At 43.7% G+C, this 19,858-nt stretch overlaps 1 protein-coding gene across 4 annotated transcripts in view; it reads right to left on the reverse strand.

Annotated features, from left to right (window-relative positions):
- Nucleotides 1-19,858, reverse strand: part of SIL1 (SIL1 nucleotide exchange factor) — a 183,711-nt gene that overhangs the window by 61,383 nt on the left and 102,470 nt on the right. For 3 of the 4 annotated variants that reach the window (XM_019740406.3, XM_088798636.1, XM_019740405.3), the window contains 3 exons: nt 15,070-15,169; nt 6,595-6,786; nt 1,331-1,452 (listed from right to left, as the gene is read on the reverse strand). In XM_019740406.3, the coding sequence (XP_019595965.2) occupies nt 1,331-1,452; nt 6,595-6,786; nt 15,070-15,169 (414 nt within the window). The remainder of the gene's footprint in view (nt 1-1,330; nt 1,453-6,594; nt 6,787-15,069; nt 15,170-19,858) is intronic. The other variant, XM_074313593.2, reaches the window with a different exon arrangement.

The following is a 19,858-nucleotide window of genomic DNA, read 5'->3' on the forward strand; positions in this document are numbered from 1 at the left end:
CTTGACTGTCAACTACACAACCACAGGACTACCAGGGCTTCCAGATCAAGGCAGGGTAGAGATAGGGAAACAAAAGCCTGCCGTGTTCTCAGCCGCTCCTCATGGGACAATTCTTCTAGCCTTCCCAGCTCTGCCCCTCAATTGACTAAGAAAAGATGCTGAAGTTTTTCAGGATGAAAAGACAAAAGATTGAGTTTCAAATTAAATAAAGATAAGCATGGATGAAAGGCAAAGGAAAGCTTTTCAAAACAAAGCCTCCAGGGGGTAGCCAGATGGCTTATTTGGTTAGAGCACAAGCTCTTAACAACAAAGGTTGCCGGTTCAATTCCCGCATGGGATTGAACCCCCTGCAGCTAAGATTGAAAACAGAGACTGGATTTGGAACTGAGCTGCGCCCTCCACAACTAGACTGAAGGACAACGACTTGGAGCTGATGGGTCCTGGAGAAACACACTGTTCCCCAATATTCCCCAATTGAAAACAAAAGCTTCCAATGGTAAAGCTGTTCAGAATAGTCTTTCTCCTACAACATCATGATCCTTACATCCAAGCAGGACAACCCTAATAGTCACCACCCTGATAGCCACCATCCCTGCCCTTGCAGCAAGAATTTGAATATTGGCTCCTGTTTTAGAAGCACAAATGGTCCCAGGAACAGGAAGGAATTATAGCTCCAATGGACCAATTGCAACTTGAAGACATCCTCACTTTTTTAGTATAATGATGTGGTGCCCACATACCTTGATTCATCCACTTTGCGGCGATGCTGTCTCCCCACTTCTCTTGCCTGATCAGTCTTCTAGCACAAGCCAGACGAATTGAAATTTAAACTCCCAACCCAGAGAGTCCGATACCCTGACTGCATATTGATTGGTTCCAGACAACTAAAGGAAAGACATATTCCCCCCCAAAAAAGGCCCTCCTTTGTTGGGTCCCTCATTTATCCATCACCACATGTATGTAGCTTTACTTCCAAAAGGATCAACTCTTAGAGTTCATCCCCTTTCCTCTCAAATTCATGGATTTTATTAGCTTTGAATAAAACACAGAATGTGATCTAAAATATATCATTAAATGTCCATACATGGAAGATGAGGGGAAACAGACTCATAAATGGTGACAACATAGGTGAAAATTCCTATCAACTTGGAATAAGAGCAGAATCAAACTCTTACCCTGGTTTCATTGAGATGACCGTGAAATGTGGATAGGGATGTGCACGAGTTCAAGTGTAACCTATATCCAGGCCACTCAGGCCAAGAGTACAGCTAGAATTCACCTGAAGGGCCCAAGCGATCCCGGCCAATGGGATGTCTGTCCTGCTGCTCACCTGGAAAAGGCGGCCCCCAGCACAAACGCAGCGTACTCCTTTACCAGGGGCTCTGTGCTGTTCAGCCCGTTGATCACCACTTGAAGGCCACCGAAGGAAAGCAGGTCCTGTGCATTGTCCATCTGCAACAAAGGCACAGCTTAGCACAGCACAGCCATCAAGGTAAGAGGAGCTCTTCTCACAGCCTTGCTTTTGGGGACTATTCAAAACCAAACTAAAAAAAAATCAAATAAAAAGCAATGGTTGCCTTTCTGACTAACGAGGAAAGGATTTGAAGAAAACAAGCTAAATTGTTTAATAATCTTAAATTTGAGACTCTTAATTCATCTAACACGGTTTATGAGCACCTACATGGGAACTGGCAGAAATGGCACCTATCTATTGCTCATGCCAAACATGTCCTGGAAAGTTCTAATACCATGAGTCACAAGGCTTATGCCTATTGGACAAGCTGTTAACACAAAGATCTGGCATCATCAGCACCACTAAATGGCGCCATGCTTCCTGCTGCTGTCTAGCCCCAATGGGGGCAATGGAGGCAGCAGACTTTTTTTTTTTTTAAACAATAGCTGATTTTTAATGAGAAGTCAGGGACTATAAGAGGAAACCTGTTGCAGGGGGAGAGGAGCCTAGAAGAGTGATCGGAGAGAAATAACAATAGTACGATCCTCTTCCCTCTTCCTCACTTCATGCAGTCTAAGGCTGACTGAATCTGAGGACATTCTGAGAATATCTGCACAAGTCTTTCTCTCAAAGGCTTTGGTCTCCACCTGTGTTACTGGTTAGTGGCTACTATCGGGCAGTGCAGGACACGGCCGTCAGGCCATGCAGTTCTATCAGATAGCACGGGTCGAGGCTATCATTCAAGGTCCAAAGCCCCCAGGTCAGATGATCTCTCTCTCTTTTATTCTATAAAAGAGATCTCATTCCCCAAGCGTCATTAGTACCCTAGAACAAGAAGGCGCAACTTCCTTTGAAGGATCACTGGATCTTGTTTTCCTCATGCAGTAGCGACAGGTCTCCCGTGAAAATATCTTTGTTGCTACAAAGGCTGCCTCCGGCCCACATGCTGATCCCACTCGACAAGTTATCAGAAAACGCCAGGAAGGTAGAGCCCAACAACAACATGACTACCACCCACTTTTCCTCCCGATGCCAGAGCCCTTTCCTACCTGACAGTGTCCTAGCGAACTGGAAAAGGGCTCTAACAGAGAACGCAAGTTTGAAGCACTGTATTTGACTCTGCCTATGTTTTGGGGTGGGCCTACCACTTAGAAGATCATTCTGATACATTCTGATATCATCTCCCCAACAGCAGGGGTTTTGTCTGTCTGTCCACTATGTAGGTTAGTGACTAGAACAGTGTTCAGCACACAGTTAGGTGCTCAATAAATAATCATTAAACCAAGCAATGAATTTGATCAGAAAAAAATGTTATTGAAATGAACTCCACTGTGAGCAAAAAGGCAATCTGGAGTACCTGTGCCAACAAAATGGATGGGTCCCTTGTACCACAGACCTGAAGAGATGGCCAAGCCAGGGTCGTGAAGTAAGTACGGAGCATACTCTGCCATAAAGGCCCCAAGCCAGGGCTGGAATGTTTCTGCCCTAATCTGTCCTTATGAAGAGGAATGATTACTGGGCTACAGCACAGCTAACTAGGGAGACTTAGAGCTGGGTGCTGTGTGACATAAGCCTCCCTTCCTCACATGCCCTGATTTTAAAATCTAAGAATTCATTGCCTCTCCTTCGATCCTCCTTCCTCCGGGTTTTCTGGATACAAAACCATGGCTCAGAGTCCTGTCGTTCCAAGCCTGGGATGGCTACTTATCACAGCTTGTCTGGGTTCCTAGCAGAGCAGCTGCCACTCTGACAGCCCCAAAGCAACACAGCCCAGAGTCACCACGGTTCTGTTCTAGATTCAGTTTCTCTTTATTACTACAAATAATTCAGAGTGTTATAAATGCTGGCATTTATATAAGCACTTCAGCCTTCTCAACATGTTTCCTCATTTGCTATTTCACTAGAGATGAGGAAGAAAGAAGTCATTCTACCTACTGCACACCCAGAAGATCAAGCTCCAAAATCTGGGTCCGGGGCCAGAACTTTTCCCAGGCTGCCTTCAGGATGGGGTGAGAGAGGCAAGGAGCTCAAGGGAGAGGGAGGGAGCACATAAGGAAGGGGGCAGTAGGGAGTTGTGTCCACACTCAGGAGGAAGAAAGAGAATCAGAGCACTGATGAGACAATGAGAAAACAGGAAACAGAGAAAGGGAGAAATGATGGTAAACGACTGAGTCATGTGAGGAAGGCAAACACTGCCCCAGGTGGATGGGCAGAAAGAAGCCTCTCCTCATACATAACACACAAACTGTTTTCCACACACATGGTTTTGTTTTTCACAAATCCTCTTTAATAATGCAAATATGGCTGTAAGAAATCCTTGGGCAGATCCAGTTTGGGTTCTTGAAGCCCAGGGCTCTCAGAACCGCCAACCAGTGAGTCTAGAACAGGAGTGAACTGGTGAAGTTCCTGGCAAGAAAAGTCCTATCTTCCTCAAAGCTAGCACTACATCACCCCAATTACCCATTGCAACTGGACCTCGTGGCCAAGCTGTGTCTTCTTTAATCCCCCTGTGAAATCACAACTTAACACTATTGCATGGAAACCTGACATACCAGCCCAAACCAAGAACGTTGTATTTCCAATCAAAAGGCTAATGACCCAAAACATTTATGACTCTTCTGCCAACAGAGCCAGTCTGGCCTATACCAGGGGACTGGTTACTAGGCTGACCTTAGGCTGAGTTTGCTGATGTCCAAGAAACCGTTTACCCCAACCAATGACCTATGAAAGCTGAACAGGATGTCACTCTAGAGAGCAAACTTGCAGGGAAAAAGGAATTTGTTGGGGCCCAGCAAGCTTCCTGTGTACTCACTCCCCTCTAGGTATGATAAGCTCTCAAGTCATTTTAGCCTTTTATGCTACAGCTAAAGGAAGAACCTACAGAAACCTGGTACCTAAAGATCTATTCAAGTATGTTAAGATGAGAAAAAATAAAAGCTGTCAACATCAGAGCGGGACTGAGCAAATAACCCCTAGGATCCTTAATCCTTTAAATATCTGTAACAGAAAAGCTATTGGAATTTTTGTTTTTTACCCTGGAGAGAAAGACTAGAAAGAGGAACAAGAACGCAGGTCCATTTTCTCTAAGAGGATCACAGACCTGCTATTTGAGGCCTGAGAAAGAGTTAAGAGCAGAGAGAGAGATGAAGCGGCTGCCCCATAATTCCTGCAGATACAGTACACACTCATCCTCTCTCGCCACAAAGGCTGGCAAATCCTAAAGAAAGAACGTCTTTTAGCCTAGCTTTTAGAGAACAAGGACACAGCCGTGTGTAGGAGGAAGGTGAAGATCTATGTCTTGATGAGGGTCTCAAACAAGTCTTTGATTATGATTACACAGCTTTCCTGGCCAGCATCACCTCCAGTCTGGATTACTGCAACAGCCTCCTATCTGGTTGCCCTGCTTCTACCCATGCCCCCAGGGTCTGGTCTAATTCTCAACACAGCAGCCAGAGGCAGCCTTTAAAAGTAAGTCAGATCATGTCTTCCTTCTGTTAAACATCCTTGAATAATGGGCAATTTCATTCTTTTCCGTGGCCTACAAGGCACTCCATGATCTTCCTCCCATTATCTGAGTTTCACCTACTTTTCTCCCTCTTTTCTCAGCTCCAACCACACTGACTTCCTTGCAGTTCCTCAAACACACTAGATATGCTCCACCTTAGGGCTAGGGGTACTTGCTGTTTCTCCTGCCTGGGAAGCCCTTCCCTTCCCTGCTATACTTTTCATTTTTCCATAGTATTAATCACCTTCAAACATTATTTATAATTTACTTTTTAGTTATGTTTATTGTCTATCTGCCGCTGCTGGAAGGTCAGCTCAACTTTTGCTCACAGATGTAGCCTAAGTGCCTGGAACAGTGCATGAGCCTTCACAGGCGCCCAATAAATTAATTCATTGAATAAATAAATGGCTTCTCTTGACTTCTTTTCCTTAGATTCACCTATTCTCTTTCAGGCTTCATTCAAACAGTATCGGTATCCTGTGAGAGGCAGAATGTCCAAAAGGTTAAGAGTAGAGTACGGGGTCAGACAGACCTTGTTGCAAATCCTAGCTCTACTGCTAATTGGGTGACCTTGGGAAATCACAAGTGTGAACTTCTTTGCTCAGTTATAAAATGGGACTAATAGAAGCGCCTACTCATGAGGCAGCAATGGAAGCCAGTAAGTTAGTGTGTTCAAAGCACTTGAATATGTGCCTATTATATGATAATGATGAATAAATACTAACTGCTATCATTGTGGCACAAGTCTGATCAGTCATTTCCCTGCTTCACACTCTCCAATGGTTCTTAGGATCGAGGATAAAATCCCACCTCTCTGTCTCCCTAACCGCCCACGTTATCACTGCTACCCCATCACTGTGCTCCAGTCACTCTAATCTTTTCCAGGTCCTTGATGTCTCCAAGCTTTTCTCTGCACATGCTGTTTCCTCTACCTGGAAGGCTCTAATACCAGGGTTGGCAAACTTTTTTAATGGGCCTGATATTAAATATTTTTGGCTTTGTGAACCACATGGTTTCTGTCACAACTATTCAACTCTACCATTGTAGCATGAAAATAGCCAAAAATAATAAAACAATACCTAAACAAACAGGTGTGGCTGTGTCCCAGCAAAGCTTTACCTACAAAAGCAAGCATGCGCCATATTTGTCCCATGGGCCACAGTTTGCGATCCCGTTCTCATCTCCCCTCAGGGCCTGGCAAACCCCTAATCATCACTTCATGCTCAGCCTAAATAGCCCATCCTCAGGGAAGCCTTCCCCAGGGCCCCTGTTATATGATTATTGGGCTAACACAATTTTAAATTATGCCACTATTAAATGGTTAATTTGGTCACTGTTCAATTGTTCGTTATTTAATTACTCCCCCTTCCAGACTATAAGCTACAATGAACAGGGACCACATCTATTTTACCTGTGCTGTATCCTCAGTGTTGAAAAAATAAAGGAGGTAATGCTCCAAATGTAAAAGAGCTTAGCTCTGGCCTCTCAGAATATATCTTACTACAATAGATATTGGCCTAGATTGAAAATACTGTACATCCTGGGAGAAAAGTAAAGATGCTGGTGTATCTTCTTAAGGCTTAAGGACAGGGGCTGTCAGTTAAAAGTCAGACTTCTGGACAAAAAAATACAATACCTGATGGACATAATATTCAAGGTCAAAGAGCGCAGCAACCTTCTCCTCCAGGCTGGCGCTGGAGCTATTGAACTTGTTGATCAGCCGCACCATGATCTGCATGTCAGTCTCAATGACAACATTCAGTTCCTCAAAGTCCTTCTTCAGCTCCTCAATGGGGCGGAAGAGCCGCTTAACCTCGGCCTGCCTCGCCTAAGGAGAGCAGCAAAGAGATGATTAATCAGAGCGATTGGAGACACCTGCCCAGGACTCTCATGGTCTACCATGGATACCCATCCTCAAAGAACTGCTTCTCCAGGACTCAAAGTCCTCTCTTATCTGGACCATCAGAAATCCTGATACCTTCTAAGATGCCTGGAGAAGGGAGCCCTCAGAGTATACCCATATAAGCCCTCTACCCCAAAAACACACTCAAGATTTTCCAAGGTTCTCTTATCACAAGTCCAACTTCCAATGTTCAGGAAGATTGGAAAGTCTTCTTGTTGCAATCGCTGAGGTCAGGGAAAGCAATGCAAGCTCACCTTCCACCCCTAACTTCACATGGGAAGGCTGAAGTATAAGGGGGAATAATCCACACTTTGATTCTCCTTATTCTACAATCATAGACTATCTCGGCTTTGCCCTGCCCAATCCAGCAACATTCTTGGGAAACCCGGATATAGGAAACTATGGTTAAGGAGATGTCAGAGTGGGAACAATTTGCTGATGAAAATTAAGTCACTGTCATTACTGTCAATCTAACTACAGGTGTACAATTTGTTCAACTGTTTGAAGTGGCTAAATTACTGTATGTACTATTCTCAAATCTCAAACAATTTTCTCTCAATCCCTCCCCACCCCATACACATAGATTTTTAAAATGAAGTGATATTTGAGGTGAATAAAAGACTTTAATTAGATATTTTATACCTGTGACACTCCCTGTTTTCTTACCAATTTTAGAGGATAGTGCTTATAAAGAGAGTCTGAAATGTCACAGTGGTTTGCGTCTCTATCTTCCAAGAAAAATTAAAAGGCACGAATATTTATAAAAAGCAGGATGATGAACAGCTGTCAGTTCTAAATTGCTCATCTATTACCTTTGGGTTTTCTCTCCAGTTATAAGCACGCCATAGAACCATCAACCAAAGAAATGAATCAGCCTCTCTTAAAAAAGAGCAAGCTCCTAGCAGAGTAATCACATCTATAGGATGCCATATCCTATTTCTTTGGGCTAAAACTACAGTGAAATGCTCTTCTTACACCCAGATAGAGGACTCCGGCCAGGCAAAGAGGTCTGAGAAAGCTGAGTCACTGCCTAGAGCTTTGGGATGACAGGCAAGTGAGAAGGATAAGAAACTAGTCACCTCTGCCTCACAAAAATTATGTGTGCCTAGCCACCATGAAGGCCTACTTATGAAGGGGGGGGGAAGCTGTTTATTTTGCAATAATTAAAAGCTCACAGGAAATTACAAAAATAGTACAATGGTAACATCTTATATAATAGCACAATATCAAAACCAAAAAAACACAGGTACAATACTGTTAACTAGATCACAGGTCTTACTCAAACGTCAATAGCTTTTACACGTACACATTTGCACGTGTGTGTGTATCATCCATACAACTTTATCCAGTATATAGATTAATGGAACCACCAGAACAATCAAGCTAACAGAACTGTTCCATCACCACCAAACAACTCCACTGTGCTCCTTTGGAGCTGCGCCTCAGCCTCCCACCCTCTCTCTCCCAACCCTATGTCCTGGCAACCACTAATTTGTTCTACATCTCTATAATTCTGTCATTTCGAGACTGTTACATACTGTGTTTCCCTGAAAATAAGACCTAACCAGACAATCAGCCCTAATGAGTCTTTTGGAGCAAAAATTAATATAAGACCCGGTATTATATTATAGTATGTTATATATTATATTGCATTAAAGACCCAGTGTTATATTATAGCAAAATAAGACCAGGTCTTGTATTATATAAGACCGGGTCTTATATTAATTTTTGCTCCAAAAGACGCATTAGAGCTGATTGTCTGGCTAGATCTTATTTTCGGGGAAACACAGTAGATGGAATCACACATTCTGTAACCTTTGAGATTAGCTTTTTTTACAAAACATAATGCACTTGAGATCTATCCAAGCTGCATATATCAATGGTTCATTTGTTTTTAATGCTGAATAGTATTCCATTGTATAAATGAACAGTTTGTTTAACCATTCACTTGTTGAACACTTGAGTTTTTTCCCCAAGTTTTGGCTATTATGAATAAAACTGCATGAACATTTGTATAAAGGTTTTTGTATAAACTTAAGTTCTTACTTCTCTGGGATAAATGTCCAAGAGTGCAATTGCTGAATTGTATGATAAGCATAGTTTGGTTTTATAAGAAACTGCCAAACTGTCTTCCAGAGCACTGTACCATTTTGTATTTTCACCAACAATGTATGAAAGATCCAGTTTCTCCACATCCTCACTATTATTTACTATTATCACCATTTTCATTTTAGGTATTCTAATAGGTGTACAGTGTACCTCATCATGGATTTAACTGTAATTTATAAATGGCTAATCACATTAAACATCTTTTCATGTGCTTATCTGCCACCCACATACACTTTTTGGTGAAATGTCTGTCATGTCCTTTGTGCATTTTCTCAGTAGGTTGCTGGTTTTTACTGCTGAGTTTTGAAAGTTCTTTATATACTCTAGATGCAAGTCTTTTACTAGACACAGACAGTCCTTGCTTTGCACAGACCTGACATGCACCAGTTTCAAACACCACAGTTTAAGTAACACCAGTCTCCCAACATGACACACATTTCAGTTGCCACAGTATATTAACTATAATTGCAAAAATGACCACCTTTGCTGCTAGTTCTTCAGCCCACAAATAGCTACATCAATAACATAAAGGCCCATGATGATCAGTGGCTGATCGCTTCACTTCTTTCAAAGTCTGTCAGTGACTGGTCACCGGGCATCCATTATTCAGTTCACACACAGACATCAAGTGTGCAGTTGTACGGCTTCCTCATCCCCAAATGATAAACCCAGGTAACATTTCATAAAAATGGCTAATCCAGAGAGAGAACTGCCCAAAACAGATGGAAGTGCAACAACAAAAGCCGTAACTCTGGCAATGAAATTCATATCGAATGTATGTGGAGTTAAAGATAATAATTTTCCTTCAACTATCAAACAATTTAAAAAACTCAAGAGAAGGACTGTCTACTATATTTCCTCTTATTTTCACTCATTTCATTGTTCTTTCTTTTTTCCTGATGTTCCCAGTTTCCTTCTGTTATTATTTACTTTCTATTTGGAGAATACTCTTTAGTCATTCTTTTAAGCAGGTCTGCTGGTGACACGTTCTTTTAATTTTCTTTTGTGTGAGAATGTCCTGATTTCCCTTTCACTCCTGAAGGATATTTTCACTGGCAATAGAATTCTGAGTGGACTTTTTTTTTTCAGGACTTGAAAAATGTTATGCCATATACTTCTGGCCTCTGTGGTTTCAGACGAAAAATTCGCTGTCATTCAATCATTGTTCCCTATAGATAATATGTTGTTTCTGTCTCACTGCTTTCAAGAGTTTTTCTGTCTTTAGTTTTCAGAAGGTTGACAGTAACGGTGCCATGGTTTTGATTTCTTTGGGTTTATCCCATTTAGAATTCACTCAGTTTCATGAATCTGTAGGTTTCTGCCTTTCACTATATTTGGGCATTTTTCCACCTTTATTTCTTTGATGACTTTTTCAGCCCCATATTCTTTCTCCTCTCCTTCTGAAGCTCCAAGGACACAAATGTTAGATCTTTTGTTATATAGACATACATAGGAGGTAGCGCAGGTGTGGTTCCAGACCACCACAATAAAGCAAATAACACAATAAAGTGAGTCGCACAAACTTTTTGGTTTCCCAGTGCATACAAAAGTTGTGTTTACACTATACTGTAGTCTATTAAGTGTGCAACAGCATTATGTCTAAAAAGAAAATGTACATACCTCAATTAAAAAACACTGTATTGCTAAAAAATGCTAACCATCATCTAAGCCTTCAGCGAGTTGTAATTTTTTGCTGGTGGAGGGTGGTCTTGCATAGATGTTGATGAAAACGCAATATCTACAAAGTGCAATAAAGTGAAGCACAATAAAATGAGGTATGCCTGTAGTCCTGTAGGTCCCTAACTCTCTGTTCATTTTTTTTCCCCAATCTATTTTCTCTCTGTTATTTAGATTAAGAAATTTTTATCTGTCTTCAAGATCACTGATGTTTTTCTCTCTCATCTCTGTTCTGCTGTGGAGCCTATCCAGTGATTATTTTAACAATTTTAGTTGTGTTTTTCAGTTCTAAAATTCCATTTGGTTCTTTTTCATATCTTCTATTTCTTTGCTGAGGTCGTCATTTGTTTTAAGAGTATTCATAATTTCTTTTTTGTGATAGCTGCTATAAAATCTTTGTTCGATCATTCCAACTTCTGAGTCATCTCACTGTTGGCATCTGTTAATTGTCTATTCTAATTCAAGTTTTGATTTTCCTGCTTCTTGGTATGATGAGTGATTTTTTATTGTATCCCGGACATTTGGGTACTAAGTTATAAGACTCTGAATCCTTTTTGAATCTCCCTTTTCAGTAGGCAGTCACACTGTTTAGGTTTAACATGCTGGTTCTGGCCTTCTTGTGTGGCTGTGACTCCAAGACAATTTAGTTTTCAGAGCCTTTGCAACGTTATTTGGTCTGCTTCCTTTGCGTGCTACCCAAAAGCTAATCTAAAAACCTGGGCAGTATTCCACGCTATAGTTCAGTTCTAAAATCTTTTGCTGTTAATTCTGGTCAGTTTCTCACATGGGTCACTAGGAAGTATGCCCAGGACTTCATTTGCAAAATCCCTTTCTCTAGCTCCCTTCTCTCCAAAATCCTACCACCACTCTCTAGTTGGGAGGAAAAAGAACATCACCTGCCACCACTGGACGCTGGACATTGGGAGTAGAGGTCCTTCCAAGGACATCACCCTGGTGAGGGAATTGAAGCATTGCCTCATTGCTGCTGGTCTAGGGGTGGAAGTTCAGCCTCCTCACTTACCCCCACTAACCCTGCCCCAGAGTGGGGAGCAGAATGCTGAGTCACACTGCCTACTGCCACCAGGTGAAGGGTGAAAGTACAGACTCTCCATCCACCATCACTGCCACTGGTATCACCTCAGCTAGGAGAAGTGAAAAATCACCTTGGTGCCGCCACGCAGGGGACAGACATTTAGGTGTCCTTCTTGGCCTCTGCTGGTCCCACCCCAACAGTAGAAACAGCCTGCTACCCCACATGAAATACTTGGCCTCTGCTGGAAGCCAGCAGTGGGGGAGCAGGGAATAGCCTCCTACCACTGGGCAGAGGGCAGAAATTCAGGCTGTCTGCTCAACTCTCACTGCCACCACTTTGGTCCAGGTAGCAGAGCACAGCCTCACACCATCTCACTGCCAGCAAAAGGAAGTACAAGTTCAGGCTACCAACTCAGCTTCTGCTGACACCACTCTAGTGGAGGAAAGGGAGTATAGATTTCCACCTTCCCAATTAGCCATAACAAACCATGTTCCCCATTCAATTTCCACTGGCACTAAGGGTGGGAATTTGGAGATTTCCATGGCCTTTGGCTAAAGTAGGATAGGTATTGTCAAAAAAGGTTTTTGTCCTATTAGGCAGCCCATTTCCAGATCCTTTCTTAGGGCTGTTTTCTATCTGTACCTGTTGGCATTTCCAGGATGTGGGCTTCTCCAGTGCCCATCTGGATATATAGAGGGCAAAAAGAAAGTGCAAGGAACTCACTGCCATGTCTTTCCTCAAGTTCCAAGGTCCCCAGCCAGTCCACCTCATTCTTCCCACCTTTTAGAGTTTTCTTACAATTACTTTTAGTATTACACCTGGAGTTTTCAGTTGTCCTTAGCAGGAGGAATAAAGGGAAAGAGTCTACTTCACCTTGTCCAGAATCTAGTTTAAGAAGGCCGTATTTTAAAATGCAGCGATTTATACAATACAGGTGCCCACCAGCTGACCTGCTAAACCATAAAGCATCAAGCAGTCTGTATGGTAATGGAGGGATAAAGGGATCAACTTCAATAATAGCAGCCCAAATCTGTTCAGTAAGACAGAGCTTTTCCACAAAGCACGTGATTCTGGGAAGAACTGATTCACTTAAATCTACTAAGGTATCAATGGATACAACAGAATTGATGCCCTTCCCCTGAAAAATTCAAGTCCCAAAAACATTCCCTCAATTGACAGGATATAGTATAATATCAGACGGTATTTTCTTTATAAATAGCAAAAGCACTACCCTGTACTTGCAAGCTGCCACTACCTTGGTGTAAAGATTGATAAACAAAAAGTACGATGGCATCTGCAGCCATTAGCTTAGAACATGTAAGAAACTCCCCAACCTACGTCAAGTCAATTTATTTGACTCAGTGCACTGGCAGTGAGCTGAGTCAGTCCAGACAGGCTCCAAATGACAGTGGGAGAAAAACACCAGGACCCAGCACCTCAATGAGGAGCTAAAAACCTAAACTCCACAGAAGTGAAAAACAAGTGTGTGGCAGCCATACCTCAGAAGTGACAGTTGACTCAGATCAGCCAAGACGGGGATCATGCATTCGGCTACTGGTACTGGGATCCCCTTTGCATGGGGTGATGATTATTTCTTGTTAGTTGTAAATTTTTTAAATTTTTTCTATTACAGTTGACACATGGTATTGTATTAGTTTCTGGTGTACAGCATAATGGTTAGACATTTATGTAACTTCTGAAGTGATTCTTTTTAATTGCAAAAAAACAATTGTAAACTTAATCTCTTGCTTTTACATTAAAAAAATATTTTCATAATATCCATACTTTTCTACACTGACTGAATTGTGGAAGAAGAATGTCATTAAAGAGCACAAAGAGAAGAGCCGGAGGTGCAGTGGGTCTTCCAGCCACAGAGAAGACCTGGAACAAAGACTACCTTTTATGCCGCTATGTTCCTGTCAGCCCCACAGGGTGAGGGGATGAGTGGGAACGAGCCCAACCCCTGGCCACAGGAGCACAAATCTCTGCTCCACGCACTGAGCTATGCAGTGCTCTCCTCTGCTGGCCTCACCTCTCCCAGGTAGGGGATTTGCTTCTTCTCGCGCCCTGGGTTAATAATACACCAGTGGTAGGATGGAACTGTATGCATCACCCTGCTGCTGCTGCTGCTGCTGCCATCCTGCTCCTCACTTCCTCACACTACACATACTCTCTTTGCCAGAATATGTGACTTTCGTAAGATGAGTAAAGACATGGAGACTGGGCCTGCATATTAATACATCCTAATTAGGTCCTCCCAGCACCAAAAAGAAAAAAAAAGCTTATTTATCTCAACAATACTTAGCTCTGAAGGACATGAGGGACCTAAGGCTTCCTCCACTAACATAAAAGCTGTCAAGAAATTGATGCTGCTCCTCCAAAATAATGCCAGGATTCTGGGGCGAGGGCAGCGGGGTAGACAAAGCAGAGGAGGAGGAGGGAGAACTTAGAAAGGTCTCCAAGGCGGCCATCAGAGGAGGTTCCAGGACAGGACTCAACTGGAAATGTAAAAAAATGATCTGTGACATTCTCTGGCTATTACATAAGATCCAGGTAAGAGTAAGAGTTCTTTCTGGAATAGGTTTGTACCTACAAGCCCTCCCCAGACATTCGGGCCATAGCCAGGGAGCTGCAGTTCTGCGTCTTTCCTTCGGTTTCCCTTAGCGTGTAGATAAATTTAGAGCAGATGGAAACCTCAGCCATCCTCTTGTCCAAGCCCTGTGTTGTATATTTAAGGAATCTTGAAGCCCGAAAAGTGGAATACATTTGCCACATGTTCAAAGGACCCAGGCTTCTTCCATCCCAGCATAGCACCTCTGTCCTTTGTGTCTAATCCAAGCGTAAGCTAGAACTCTCTATTCTTTCCACCCATGTCTGTGATAATGGAGAGGATGGCCATCTTTGCTTTGTGTTTCAATTTCCCCAAACATGTAATGGGAAGTTGGATCCTAACCTAAACTATGACAGAAATGCTCCCAGCATTTTTCAATAGTCTATATAGGGCCAGCCCGGTGGCTCAAGTGGTTGGAGCACTATGCTCCTAACGCTAAGGTCGCCGCAGACAGCGGACTGACAACTGGTGACCAAATGCCTCGGGGGGCGGGGGGGCAAGGCTCATAATACTGGCATGGGCCAGGGAGCTGTGTCCTACACAACTAACTAGACTGAGAAACAACAGCTTGAATCGGGGGTGGGGGGCGGCGGAAGAAAGGGGGGAAAACTGTCTATATAAAGGGTTACTTATTTGGCATTAACTAACTGCTCTTTAAATTATTTTATAATGTTACTGTTATTATCCCATGTTTCTTGCAAAAGCTTCAGGAGAAAGTGATTCCCTTCAAGGCCATCCTGCAGGCTTATTCTAACTCCCTGGAAAGAATGTCACCTACCTTGTCTTCCTCTGAAGTCTCCATTTTTGCCCCTTCCTTGAATTTTGCCAGTGCACTCTTGAGGTCCTGAGATGTGTAAGTGTTGGTGCTGATGTCCAGCCTGTCCAAAGAGAAGCTGAGAGTCAGGAGGGAGGCACCATCTTTCCCAAGAAAGAAAACCCCCATGGGGGGCTGGTACTTTAAGGCAAGCTAAACCAGGCCAGCTCTAACTGAGAGCTGACCTGTCAATGAGAAGTCCAACAGGGTGATCTTACCTTGAAGCTAGAGGAGGAAAGACACTGAAGATGGAGTCATATCATGAAAGAGGAGGAAACGGCATGGGGCAGACAGAAGCCCATCATGGACAGAGAGCTCTCAGCCAACTACTTAGACAAAAACAAGTCTGGAATGTCTGTGCAATGCTGCTCTCTCAGTATATACCAGGGCAAGAGCTCCTGGAGGGTACTGGACACAGACAGAGGGAATAACATGGACCCTGTTTATTTATATTCTTCTAGGAAAGAAACCAACAGGGCCCTGAGCCCCACAAGCGTATGCCTGACCTAATTTGACAAGCCAGCCTGTCTTCACAAAAACAGGCTGGATACATTCACACTTTTAAGACAAACCCCTTGGCACAGAGTAGATGCAGGAGGTATACATCAACCTGACAAAGGAATGGAAAGGACTAGAATCAAGGCCAGCCACCTTCCACAGCTAGCCTCCAAGAAGAGGGAGGAAAGGAAACAACGTGGACATAATCTCGGGAAGCCAGCAAAGACTGCAGAGTGGGATCCTCACAAGCCCCCTGGAGCTGGTCCCAGCCACACCATTCACCCTGACTGGAGTGAAGGCATTCATGGCGTGGGAGGAGGGGGCAGGTTTTGCCACCAGCAGCCATTTCAGTTTAGTGAACAGAGGTAGGAAGAAGAGTGCTATGGACAAAGGGATGCATGGAAGGCGGGCTGCGTTTGACAAGACTGTCCAGCTGAGGGGGTAAGGAGGTTAAGGATAACCCCGGAGCTATATCGAGGCGGGGGAAGGAGTCAGAGCCGGCTCTGCTCCAGGGAAGACGAGTACCTCCATCAGTCTCAGAGTCCAAGATCCTCGCAGGCCTTTGCTCTCATGAGAAGGGCGTGTGCTCATGGCCTTTGATTCATCCCAGAGCCCTTTAGGGCCCTGAGAAAAACGCTTGTCTTCTTCACACCTCAGTCTTCCTAAACTAATTAATAATAGCGACTCACTCCCATTTATTGAGCACTCAACCATGTGTCAGACACTGTGTTAACCCTTCAGGAGTAATATTTCATCCAAATCATTACCACAGTCCTACAAGATAGGGGAGAAAATCCCTCGCCCAGCAGAGTACCATCCACTGCCAGCTGCTTGAGGACACCAGTGCCCTGCCCCTTACGCCTGAGAGGGAGCTCAGTATTTAGGGCCACAGCTTGAACAGATTATCTCCTCCCTCGTCTGAGAGGGCTAATTGGGCAGGCCTAGTCCCATCATGTCTCCTAGTTCTGTTTACTGCCTTAAATCCCTCTGTCAGGTCACAAGTATGCACCTGTGTGCTTGCACTCACACGTGCACACACACACAACCATCCTCGGCTGGTATTCTCACTTCATTCTTCACTGAGAAAAACAGATGTTATGATCAAGAACTCCCTCATCAGCTCAACGCACCAATCTGCACCTAAATCTATATTCTCTGCTTTCCCTTCTATTAGAATGGATGCCAGTGTCCCTGCTCCGATTAAACTTAAGCCCCAGATCCCACGTGCCTTTCCAAAAGCTTAAACTTCCGTAATGACACCACCCCCTCCTGCCTGCATCACCAGTTTCTCCCTGGGACTGGATACCAACACTCCTTTGAGCGCACAGTCTAATTGTCACGCCATTGTTCTGCTCCCGACCAGAGTAAACTATGAACACACTGTTTTCACCCACTATCCTCACCTTCCTGCTGCTATTTACATTGCCATCTGCTCTAATCTGGATTCAGTTCCCACAACTTTACTAAAGCTGCTTCTCAAAATTATGAATAATTGCTGGCCAAATCCGATGGACTCTTCACTAATGTCATGTTCCTTCACCACTCAGCAGCATTTACACAATTCACCTCTCTCTCCTCAAAACACTCTCCTTTCCTGGCTTCTTGTTACCGTGCTCTCTTGGTTCTTCCCCTTCCTCATTCCTTCTCTCTTTTGCTGGTTCCTCATCTCCTGCCTGAACCCTGTACGTGCTGGAATGCCTCAGACTTCAATCCTGGACAATCTGCTCTTCTCTATATCTATACTTTCCTCTAGTTCTTTCTAAAGAACTATGAGGCAATGATGCCCAACTTTATGTCTCTGACCCAAAACGCTCCCCTGAGTACCAGCCAGACTCCTGTACAACTACCTGATATATCTTGGGTCTCGGATGTGTAACAGGCACCTCACGCTTATTACATCTAAAACACAGGTCTTGATGTTCTCCCTAGAAATCTGTCCCTCTCACAATCTTTTCTATTTCAATAAATGTAGGAACTGGATTCAGTTCCCACAATAAATTTCAATAAATTACATACCTCCAAGCATGTAATTACACAAATCCCCAAATGAAGCTTTATCCTGAATTCCTTCTATCAACCTTCCTTCAACTCCTACATCTAAATCATAAGCATGTCTTGTTGTCACTCCCTCCAAATTAAATATCCAATTCCATCCACTCTCCATTATGACACCTTAGACTAAGCCACCATTATGTCTTGTCCAATCTACTAAAAAGATACCTTAATTGTCTCTGTGCTTCTGCTTTTGTCCACCTTCAATCTATTTTCTACACACATACCAATTAGAGTGATGTCGAAAACTGCATTATATTAAATCACCCTCCCACAAAAGCCTCACGGCTTCCCATTACAATTCTAGCTAAGTGAAGAACATTCAACACGCTCCTCAAAACTCCACATGATCTTATCTCTCTTTAATCTCATCTCCTAGGTATTAGTCTTCTTCCTTCTCCACCTCTCTCGTCACCTTGATCATTTTTCTGTTTCTCACACTTGACAAAGCCTTTCCCTTGACAAAGCCAGGGACTCTTCTTGTTCCCTGTGCCTGCAATGTTCCAACCCTAAACATATAAAAGTAGCCACTAAATCCCCCTCATTCTTCAGGTCTCAGTTCAAACATCATCTTGACAAGGCCTTCCCAAACCATCTTATCAAAAGTGACCTCCCCCAGTGACTGACTTACGACCTTGTTTGTTTCTTCCTTAGTGTTTCTTATAATCTGTGGTTACCTTACTTGCATGTTTATTTACCTGTTTTCTCCCTGTCAGCCTCCACAAGGCTGGCATCTTATCTGTTTCGTTTATTACTGGAACCCCAATGCCTGGCACATAGGCACTCAATAGGTCTTTTGTGAAATGAATGAATGGAGCAAGTAAATGGCTCTGTCCTGGGCCCACTCACGTAACTACTACAGCATACTGTATCATGGTAAATGCTCAACCCAAGGTGGGATGACTTGGATGTAGTTTGTCCCTCATCCCTCCAAACACAGGAGGGTGATTGAAAGAAGCTGGCTGCTCCAGGGCAAAGAGAGACGTGCAACGTGGAGAGGTCGACAGGGACGAGGGCTAGAACCAGTGGCGATGGCAATGCCTAATATAAAAATAGCAAGAGGAAACCCCGCTGCTGGGAGCCAACAGGCAATCAGGCAGTGACAAGAGAATCCTCTGGGACAAATCAGAGTCGGAGACCCTGTCCCAGGTTTCACAGCCCAGAGGCATTGCCACTCTAGGTAGCAGTGTGGCCAGTCACACATCCGGCAGGACTGGTGGAGAGGCTGCCGTGCATTTGGCTGAATGGACCATCACCATCTCTCTCCAACCAGTGGTTCTTAACTCTGCTGGGGTCGGCAGCCTCTATGACAATCTGATGGAAAGCAGCTCCTCTTGTCCCCCAAAAACAGAACACGCGGATAAGCAAACTACTACAACAATTTTGGATATTAGCCCTGCCCTTTGGCCTCTGTTCCCATTCCAGTGCTGAAGAGCCAGAAAGACACTGTGAAGTACAATTGGAGGAGCACAGGACGATCCCAGGGGGAGAGTCACCACCAAAGGCAGCCAGAGACTCCTGAACTCAGGGCAGTGAGCACCCACGCCACCTTGCCAGTGCCTCGGGCTCCTATTCAGATGGGTTTGCCACTGGCTATAAATGCTGAGAAGGAAGGGGACCTGTTCAGCACATCCTGGAGGCCATTCCAGGGCAGAGTCCTCAGAAATACTTCAAAGGAGATAAGAGTCAGGAGTGGGGACAAATATTTCTCTCTTTCGGTGTGTCTACTACAGACCATATGGATGGCTCTGCTTTCTATTCTAAAAAGATATGAACACCAGACAAAGCAGTAAATGCTCCTACTGATGGTCTCCAGTCAGGTATTGGAGAAATAACTTCCCTTGGTATTAAAACCAACAAATAAAAGACTCCAAAGCAATCCAGTCTGTAAGTCAGTATTCTTAAACCAAGAAAAAGATAGGCTTTTTATTTAGAAACTAAGACTTGGCTTAGATGTGAGAAACAATTTCCTGAACTACTTTGAGACACTGACATATGTGTGTCTATGTGTGCTGGGGATAGAGGGAGGTTGGCAGGGTTACAACAATGAGATTTGATTCTTTCTTAGATGGTTGTGAGAAAGGAATCATCTTCTGACTTGGGTACACGCCTACCCGGAGAGATGGGGAAGATAAAGATCCCTCCCAGTTTGGGGTAACTGTAAGAAGGACAAAAATCTCCCTATCTATCAAAACATAAAGTC

This window comes from Rhinolophus sinicus, chromosome 5, assembly GCF_057876585.1.
Source record: "Rhinolophus sinicus isolate RSI-liver-muscle chromosome 5, RSI-T2T, whole genome shotgun sequence".
NCBI classification, from domain to species: domain Eukaryota; kingdom Metazoa; phylum Chordata; class Mammalia; order Chiroptera; family Rhinolophidae; genus Rhinolophus; species Rhinolophus sinicus.